This window comes from Dermochelys coriacea, chromosome 8, assembly GCF_009764565.3.
Source record: "Dermochelys coriacea isolate rDerCor1 chromosome 8, rDerCor1.pri.v4, whole genome shotgun sequence".
Classification (NCBI taxonomy): Eukaryota; Metazoa; Chordata; order Testudines; family Dermochelyidae; genus Dermochelys; species Dermochelys coriacea.
In genome coordinates, this window is record NC_050075.1 from 3,213,324 (window position 1) to 3,223,853 (window position 10,530).

General features: G+C 41.9%; 1 protein-coding gene across 1 annotated transcript in view; it reads right to left on the minus strand.

The window, feature by feature from the left end:
- The window catches only part of ITK (IL2 inducible T cell kinase), a 30,294-nt gene extending 20,240 nt beyond the window's left edge, over positions 1 to 10,054 (minus strand). Inside the window, exon 1 of the mRNA XM_038412723.2 lies at positions 9,787 to 10,054. Coding sequence (XP_038268651.2) covers positions 9,787 to 9,924 — 138 coding nt within the window. The 5' untranslated portion in view covers positions 9,925 to 10,054. The remainder of the gene's footprint in view (positions 1 to 9,786) is intronic.
- Positions 10,055 to 10,530: the final 476 nt, after the last annotated feature.

The following is a 10,530-nucleotide window of genomic DNA, read 5'->3' on the forward strand; positions in this document are numbered from 1 at the left end:
AGTAGAATATTAACAATAGCAGCAGGCTGCAACACTCAGCATGCACTGCAGACGTGTTTAGATTCCCTCACCCCTCTAAAGCGTGTTGTAATTGGAGGTGCCGTTGTCTTTTGATTTACATCTAGCTCTCTTATTAATGGTCATGTTAATTACACGTCTGCCTCAAAGAGAGGGCAGAGCTTGCTGGGTAGTCCCTTGTTGATCCAATTTATTACTAATACTTAACCTTTCCACATTATATGTAACATACAGCTTTACATGTTGCCCTTTCTGTGTTAGCTGGGCTATACAAATATTAAGCAGAGAATCAATTCTCTGACTGGTTGGAATGAACTTATCCAGTATATCTAGAGTTCTGGTTGAACGTCACTGAACTAACGAAGGAGTGCTATATGCTCCGGTCCATGGAAGCATTGCCGTGGACTGCAATTCGGCCGGGACTTCATCCATAATGTGTTAGTGGTAAAGTGCAATTCTACTCCAAGGGAATTTTTAAAAATGGAATTGTGGGCTTCCATGTTCATTGCTTCTCAGTGGTGTCCATGTCCAATGTGGTCAATTTTCAAGCAAAAGAGTGCATTTTCTAACTGTTGATGCTGCAAGCTCAACCTGGGCCCCTAACAGTCAAGCTGGTCTCTTTCCTTCAAATGCATCCTCCCTTGAAAGCAAGGCTCTGCAGGCCAAAGTATAGCTGTATAATTCTAGTTACACCTGCGTGACCCCATTGTGTAAACGAATGGAACTTGGTAAACAACTCTGTCTTTGATACACAAGAAGGAACAGAAGTCACCTCTTTCTCTCCTAGCTCAGTTGGCTCTACAGGGATAACAGGAGCAAAAAGCAGAAAACAATTATTTTTGTCAGCAAAGTAAGCAGATGTGACTCTAAATGCACACAGGGAGTGGTAAGAAGGTGACATTTTTACATAGTCACTTCTCCGGGCACAACCACACTTTAAATTATTCCTGATCCATGTGCATCAAGGTTACCCACTCACAGCAGTGCAACAGTATGTGTTGTTCCTGGGAGCATGCTTGGAAAGCAGTAAGCAAAGGCTGAAATTAAAAATCAACGTGTCTACAGATGTATTTTTACCAGTTTTGAAAATGCTTGATAAGTGATTTGAAATAGAGCTGCCTTTCTCTCTGAACTCACAGAGGGAAGACAGGAACCCAAACTCACCTCTGGAAATGATACAGAAATATACATTGTATACATCCCTTGTTCTTATTGCTCTGTCTATAACAGTATATGCATAAATTTAATCCCAAAAGAAAAAGTTAGTAACGTTCTATGACCATGGTAATTATTTATAAGATATAGTGTAGATATTACAATGATATAGAGACAGATAATGTATGTGCACAGCTTTCAAGATATTAGCCACTAATGAAGTGCTAAGCATTATTCCTAAGTAGGTAGGTCAATAGATAGAACATGCTAATGGGTCTATTTGTTCTTTAAAACCAGATTAATGTTGAACAAGAGCAGAGGTCTTTCAGCTCATTTTAAATAACTTTACTGAGACCTGATCTAAATTATTACATTCTTATTTTAGGATGAAATGCTTAAGCCTTCAAAAAGAGTGTCGGACCTGATGCAGTAGAGCACTTAAACATGTGCTTATCGTTATGCACATGAGCGATCCCACTGACGTCTATGAAACTACACACATGCTTTCAAAGATAAGCGTATGCGTTAGTGCTTTGATGGACTGGGACTCAATTAATCTTCTCCTTTCAGTGAGGATTTTGAACACGAAAAGCAAACGAAAAGGGTCTAATGCTCACCCCAAGACTTTTTAAAGTTGTCTCAAGAAAAAACTATAGTACTTACTTAATGCTTCAGAAATCCCCATCCAAAACTAAAAGATGTTGCGAAAGGGGAAAGTAACGAGGGATAAACAAGATGGGAGATAGACAAAAGGGAAAGATGAATGATCTTGTAGGTTAAAGAAGATTTAGAAATGAGTGACACCGAAGACCTGGATTGGTGAACTGCAAAATAGAGCACAAAACTGGATTATAAATGAAGGGGTATGGAGTGGGGACCCCAGAGAGCAAGAGGGGAACAAAAGAAGGAATTGCAGCACTCTGAGTCCGAATCCCTTCATGGGGATTGTCCTGGGGCATTCCAATGCAGGTCGCTCCATACACAGGCCACAGAGGAACAATTGAATTTAGCCTTCAGGATATTAGTTAGGGGAGCATCCCATACAGACATGTCACTTTAGCCAAGGACAGAAGCAAACAAATGCCCCTCATGAGCAAACTCGGGCACAATATTTCAATGTTCTTTTCAGTTACCCGTAGTTCTTTCTGCAAGTCAAGTGACAAAATAAAATCCACAAATAATGCCATTACAGAGGGGCCCAAGCCACCACGTTCAGACCTGGATTTCTCAATGCTAAGGGGTGGTCAGATCTGGGGCTTCGGTTCCAGTTTCTCTCCTATTAAAATCAGCATCAGGAGACCAGTGCAGTAGTGACATAAAAGGCAGTTGGGACCTGAGTTCTAAGAGACACTCTGGTCATGTAAAGGAGCAGCTCTGGCTAGCTAGCAGCCTTGGGAATAACAGCAAATTCTGCACTGCTGGAAGGAAAGAGTCACCAAGTCCTTTGAGGATGGAGTGAGGAAAATGGGGGAAAAGGCCCCAGTTCAGCAAGGAACTTAACCATGCAGCTAACTTCATGCATGTGAAGAGATCCTCTGATGCCAGTCCGGGCCATGAACGGGATCCAGAGGGAAAGGAATAACAACAGAAACAAGCACAATGTTGCTCTAAGCATGCCTGGTGAACAGCATGTTTGTTAATTACTGGAATGTTTTTGTCCTGCAGGCATCACACGCCTTGGGCCCGATCCAATTGCCATTGTACTCGATGCAAAGACTTCAGTGGGAGCTGGCCTGAGCAAATTCTGCTTAAAAATTGATGGTACAATGTGGCCTCTGGTTTTCACACTGCTGCTTAGATCAACCTTCTCCATCAGTAACCATGTCAGAAATGTAACACTACAGCGGAAAAGGACACTGTAAATAATAATTAAAAACAGCTGTGACTTCAATGACAACAACCTTGTTAATACATGTTATCACTGAGAGTTTTTGATGAAATTTATATCCTTGAATATTCCATGTATATGGTTACTTTCCATCTAGTAGCACTGCTACATGCAGGGATTTCATTATATTATTATTAGGGAATTAAGAAGTGCTGAAAGCTGGACTGATGTCGCTGACAGATGATATTTGCCCAGGATTAAATATTTTGCCTCGTATTGCAAACAACGTTTTTTTATGAGGCATGTAGGGATAGTTTTATCAGATCTGATCAATGGTCTGTCTAGTTTAGTATCCTATTTCTGACAGTGGCCAGTACCAAATACCAGTACCTTCAGAGGAAGGTGGAAGACATATCAGTGATGTTACTAAGATTTTGCATGAGACTCTGAGTTATTGTGCTAATGCTTTGATTCGCGTGATACATTTAGCTTCTTAATACTCATATATGGTTGTTTATCTGACACATGAAAAGACGGTAACATGGACAGTGTGTGCCAGTGCTGAGATATATATATCTGTCATAGGAAATATTCCAAATAGCAGAACTTTCAATAAGTTTGTTATTGGGTGTTCGACAGTTCTACTCACGTTGGAATCAATAATCTTAGCTTCTAGTTTGTCCTCTGCTTTCCTGCTTGAGCGACAGCATCCTTCATTTTTGCTTTACTGTTCTGTTTTGTATTCTGATGTGTGTGGGACTTGGACGTATTCTGTAGACAGAGTGCTTCAAACCGTACACTGCGTGGCTAACCATCTCTTGGCACCAGATCTCCTCCATTTGTGTAAGCAGCAGGGCTGGGGACACGGGTCTGGGCAATTGGACAAATAACGTTCAGGTGGGCAATTGGGGCAGAAAAGGGGAGTGTTGCCCCTGCTGCTCTATCTCCAGTCCCCACAGAGTATTGGAAGCCGTTCTGCAGTTGCTCTGGGCTCTGCAGCTGTGGAGCAGGGTGGCGGGGGACTAGCTGCCCATTGCTCGGTTGTCCCTCTGGAAAACTGCAGAGAATTACTTTAGTGCACCCCACTGTGAAACGCCCCCCTGGGAGTGGAGGGAACAGGGGCAGTTCTCCATTAGGAAAGACACGCACATGCTGCTTCCTGAGTTCAGTGAAGACACTGAATCAGGGTAGTGTCCTCTATCGGAATTGAAATGTTTCATCTGAATGCAGATTAGAAAACGCTCATTGGAATAATAATAAATAACAATCATAGCAAGATTGAGTTACAGCAGCAGCTTCAGGCCCCAACAGGATCAGAGCCCTATTGTGCTATGTGCAGTATGATATATGTTTCATTGGGCTCACCTCTATAAACTAGACCTTTGTGCAATTTTCCTCCCAATGTTAAATGTCATCTCTCAGGGGACAACGAAGTCTTTAATCAAAACAAATTCCTTCCAAAAATCTTCCACTGTTGCAAAGTTACCTGCTGAAATTTTCATGGAGGATGAATGTGGTTGGCTTGTCGGCAGGCATCCCCATTACAGAAAAGGTGGGTTTACTTAGTTTAAATCCTGTGCGCCAGACCCTCGGCCGGCACAAACCAGCCTAGCTCCACTGAAGTCATATAAATCAGGAGGAAGTCAACAGAGCTACACTGATTTACACCAGATCTGAGCCTGCAACTCTAAGCACTTAGCAAACAATGGGCTGATTCACCGCTGCGTTACTCCAGCTTTGCAATGGTCTCAATCAGATTTGGAGTTACACGGACCTAAAACAGGACTAATGCAGCAGTGAATCAGGCCCATAACCTTCCTTGCAAAGGTATGTTGGCTTTTTGACGTTGAAAGTAATCAATCCAATGCAAAGGCAGGCTTTATACCATAGAAACCAGCCTCTTTCCCTTTTCTTGTACTTTTGTTTCTAATATAAGAGTGTTTTGTCCATAGCTACTTCATAAAATAACCATTCATCTTCACATTTTTGCATAGGCCAGATCATGCCCTCTTCTTAAAAACTGATGACCTGGTATGGATTCATGTTTCCATCTAACGCCTGATAAAACATTGTTCAGCTCCTCTTACTGATGTCTACATTATCTCTGATCATGTCCTGGCAAATACAAACTGTTATGAAAATACAAGTTTCTGTAAATACATGGAGATTTGTTGACTGGGAATAGGTGGTAGAATAGGAGATTGTAGAATCTCCTGTCATTGCAGGCTTTTAAGAACAGGTTAGACAAACATCTGTCAAGAATGGTCTAGTTATTATGTAGTCCTGCCTTGAGTGCAGGGGAGTGGACTAGATGGCATCTTGATGTCCCTTTCAATCCTATTATTCTAGGATGAAATTCAATAAGGACAAATGCAAAGTACCCCACTTAGGAAGGAACAATCAGTTTCACATATACAAAATGGGAAATGCCTGCCTAGGAAGGAGTACTGCAGAAAGGGATCTGGGGGTCATAGTGAGTCAACAGTGTAATGCTGTTGCAAAAAAACCGAACATCATTCTGGGATGTATTAGCAGGATATTGTAAGCATAGCGCAAGAAGTAATTCTTCTGCTTGACTTTGTGCTTATAAGACCTCAACTGGAGTATTCGTCGTGTCCTGGGTGCCACATTTCAGAAAAGAGGTGGAGAAATTGGAGAAAGTTCAGAGAAGAGCAACAAAAATGATGAAAGGTCTAGAAAACATGACCAATGAGGGAAGATGGAAAAAAATAGGTTTGTTTAGTCTGGAAAAGAGAAGACTGAGAGGGAATGTGATGATAACAGTTTTCAAGTACATAAAAGGTTGTTATAAGGAGGGAGAAAAATTATTCTTCTTTAACCTCTGAGGATAGGACAAGAAGAAATGGGCTTAAATTGCAGCAAGGGCAGTTTTAGATTGGACATTAGGAAAAACTTCCTATCTGTTGGGGTAATTAAGCCCTGGAATAAATTGCCCAGGGAGGTGGTGGAATCTCCATCATTGGAGGTTTTTAAGAACAGGTTAGACAAACACCCGTCAGGGATGGTCTAGATCAGTGCAGGGGACTGGACAAGGTGACCTCCCGAGGTCCCTTCCAGTCCTACGATTCTACCACCAAGGTATCCACAAATGAGGTAGAGATCCAGACTCTTCCATGAGTGCTTGCTACATGGACATTGTTTGCCAGGACATCCCTGGGAGGCAGTGCTAGTGTCCCCATTTGTACATCTGGGAAACTGAGGCACACAGCGACTCATCCGAGGTCACACAGGGAGTCTGTGGCACAACATGGGCTTAAGCCCATGTCTACTAGGTCCCAGACCTTTGCCCTAACTACTGCACCATCCTTCTGCTCTATCTGCCTCTAGACTGGGGGTGCTGGAACGATTGGTATAGTGGGGGTGCTGAAAGCCGTTAAACCAAACTGTAAACCCTGTGTATAATGGTAATCACTTCAAGCTGGGCACAAATAGTTCCAGCACCTATGCTCTAGACAGGTGCCTAATCTGCTTAGGTGCTTTCGAAAATCCCACTGTAGTCCATGTCTACAAGCCCCTAAATACCTTTGAAAATTTGACCTTAAGGGAACATGTCTCAAGGGATTCACTTGTTTGCTTCCCTCTCAATAATGCAAACCTAGGGTCCAGCCATGCAAACATTTGCTCATATGAGTAACTTTAAACATGGGCATAATCTCATCAGACTTGTTAGGAATAAAGTTACTTACATGAGTTTTCACGATTGGTCCCTAACACGAGTAACCTAACTCACGGAAGTTGTTGCAGTGCATGCAATAGGACTACTCCCATCTGTACAGCTACTGACATGCATAAGTAGCTGTAGGATCGGACCTTAGCAACAAAAAATTTTGCTTTTAGAAGTGATTTGCGTACTATAATAAGAGAGCTTGTGATGGACTTCATGCATCTATTATCAGGGCTCTGCTTTATGCTAAGACAGCTGCGCATTGTGCACTGTATAATGAATTTCAGAAAACACAGCTTCTTATTGTTGCTAGTTATTTTGGGGTTCATTCTCTGACTGATATATGTAAATAGCTTCCATTAGCATTGATGGCAATTGCGCACTCAGAGCAAGGGGAGAATAGATCTTTCTGTCTTTGGAATGTTCTCTTATAATAGAAAAAGCCATTAGAATTATTTAAAAAATTGGCCTTTATGGTGACTGTAACATTGGATACTGCCGACAGACTTCTCCCTGAATATTTCCTCGATGTAGTTATTTTCATCCCTTTAACTGTCACAGGTTTGCTCAATGTCCTTTTATACTTGTGAGTATTGTAATTCACAAAAAGGGCTTGATACTGCTTGGGGCTGGTTGCTGTAGTCTCAGCTCAGCAAAACATTTAAGGGCATGCTTAACGTTAAGTGTATGCAGTCCCATTGAAATCTGCGGGACTACTTATGCACTTAAAGTTAAACATGTGCTTAAGAGCTTTACTTGAGGTTAAGCATGTGCTTATTTCTAGGGCTGGATTGGGGCCAGGGTGCACAGTACCTTGCAGTGTTGAGCCCAAAGAGAGGAATAAACACAGTCAATCTTTGTACCACGCTTGTAGATACAGTCTAGAAAAATCTCTGTTCATATTCATTGCCAAAGGATTAGGATGAACATCTGAAGAGACCCTCACATTGAGGCATGTATTCATTGATTTCAGAAGTTTAGTAAACCATTATGTCAGGCAGGTATTTTAATTCTAAATTGGCCCACCGCCTGTGAAAAGAATTGGTGGTGTCAGTCCAGTCCTTGGAAGCCTGAGCAGAGAAGCGAAGACTGAAAGGGTGTGGCTTCAGCCCTTGAGCTAGTCTCCCCAGAAAGGAGACCACGGGGCAATGCTGAAGCCCCTACAGGATTACCTGCTCTGTTGTAGGTACGCAGAGGATTTCAATCTTTGGCGTTATTAGTCCTTACCTGCACTAATTTCTTGTCCATTTTGCACCAGGAAGGTTTATTAACAGAATGGACCTGATATGATGGTTTACATTGGCACGAAACCAACGTAACACAGTGGAGTATCAGGCCCTATATTTATCGATATGTACATATACGTATATATGAATAGCCATGTGCATATTGTATATACATGCCTCCAGCAGAGAAACCTAGTGATAGACAGTGGGCCAGCTCCCCGGCTGGTCTAACTCAGCATAGCTCCACTGACTTCAGAGGATAGTATTATTGACTTAAATGGAACTATGTCAAGTTACACCCACTAAAGCTCGGGTTCAGTATATTTAAATTTGAGGTAGGTAAGCACCTCAGCTCCTCACACCAAATATGCTGTAATTATCTTGGTATACTCAGATTTTTGTAAACAGATATATTTTTGCAAATTTTGCTTCAGTATGTTTATTGTAAGGGACCCAATACGTGTCCCATTTTTGCCTTATCAGAGTTTTGGATGCTAGGGGGTAAAATTTTCAAAAGTACTTAAGTGACTATGCTTTTGTCCTACTGACAATCAACGGGTCTGATTTTCAAAGGCATTTAGGTATCTAAAGATGCAGATAGATGCCTAATGGAATTTTCAGAAGTGTCAAACCAGGTTAGGTGCCTATTAATAGAAGTTAGGCACCTAACTAACTTAGGCATGTAGGGGGATTTTGAAAAACACCTATCTGCATCTTTAGGCAACTAAATGCTTTTGAAAATCAGACCCAGAGAGACTGATGCTCCTAAATCACTTAGGCACATGTGAAAATTGTATCTGGTCTCACCATGCTCAGTAGTTGTAATAACATCCTAACTCTTCAAATGACAACATTTGGACCACAGCACAGATAGTCTCAGTCAAACTGAAATATATATCTTAGACAGCAATAATGTCTTTTATAATTTAAATATTGTATTTTTAAAAACACATGCATAATATGTTGCCTTAACGTATTCTTACAAATTCAAAAGAAATATGGCTGTGCAAACAGGAGAGAAACAACACTCATAAGGAGCAATAAATGTTAACCCTTAATGTAAAGAAACATTGGGATCCATGTTTGATAACCCTGGCAAACAAACTGAGTAAGATTACAAATAACAGATGAAGGAGCCCATCGTATACCCCGGTAGGTACTAAAGAAGAAGGGGTGAGATTTTTGCTTTGATAAAAGCACTCATAAAGATAACTAATGCACATTAGCTTCTAATTCTTTTCATAGGTATATTTAACAAATCAGGTCTAGACAGACATAGGGAAGTGTGCTGAGTTTGAGCGTATCTGATCCCTTCTTAAAACCTACTCCCGAAAACAACAGAACCTGTTAGAACCTGATAGTGGGAGTTTTGGTTAACAAGCATTGGAATGGTCTCCTCGTAGAGAATCAACCTTTTGCTGTAAACGAATAGCCAGTGGAAAAAATGTTTTTGTCTTATTTTCCAAATGAAATTGAAATGTATAGCGAGAATCACTTTCATCCGACTTTATAACTTTGATCAGAATATGCTATCCACCAACAGCAGTATCCATCTGGATTGCCCAGTATAGCATCTGTTAGACATTGTGTATGATGGCAGTTAGGTAAAATTGCTGTAAATCTCTTTGATAAAACCAGGTTTGATCCTCCATTCCTTCTACACACCAAACCACCACTGACCCATGTGGAAGCTTTGGGGAGGCAAGGAATGCAGTGCTGGGCCCTCAGCTAATAGCTGGTTTGAGTAGACATTGCTGTAACGGGACCAGAAGTCCTGAGTTAATGGGATTTAACAACATATACAGTTTTCCCCCTTCCTTTCAATGCTCTTACTCAGAAGCGGTCTAAAATGAGAGAGAAAATGGCTCACGTACCCCGTGGCGATGCTCAAAGTAAGCCAGCTTGGATTTGGTTAAAACAAAGAAGCGCACTTTAAAGTTGGAGGGAGAGGTCCTTCTCTTCTGCTGGGATTTTTTGATCAGCTGCTCTTCCAGGAGAACGCAATTATTCATTGTTCAGCAGGGCACGGTTCTCTTCCAGGACCCAGTTCACCGGTCCCAGACCCGCACACCCCGCACAAGTCCAGGGAAGAGTAACAAGAGGGAGGGTAGTTGATTTTTTTTCACACACACACACACAAAAAGAGTTTGAAAGGCAGCGTAGGTGCTTGGGGTCTTATCTTTCCATCTGTCATCTAGGCAGTGCTGTAAAGCTTCCTTTCTGTCAAAGCCACAACCACATCCTCTCCAAAGTCATCAAGTGAGCAGCACATGCTGAAAGATACTCTAAGGTGAATGTTGTGGAAAAATTAAATATTTGATGGGCACGCTTGACAAATGTGATTTTTAAGGATCGGGAATTAATAAAAAGATGGGGCGTGATTAGATAGCTAGTCTACTCGGCCCCCACTTAGTAAAGACAGTGATACCTGCTTAGGGTATAATGGGATATAATGAAACAGCATCTTCTCTGTGCCCTTGGGAGGATTTCACACATCCATGCTCCTGATCCGGATGGATGGCGCTCTCTGTGTTACCTACAGCCACAGCCGTCCGGTCCATAGGACCGACTGGAGCAACCGTTCCAATCCCCGTGCTCTGGGGACGCCCCGCGCTTTG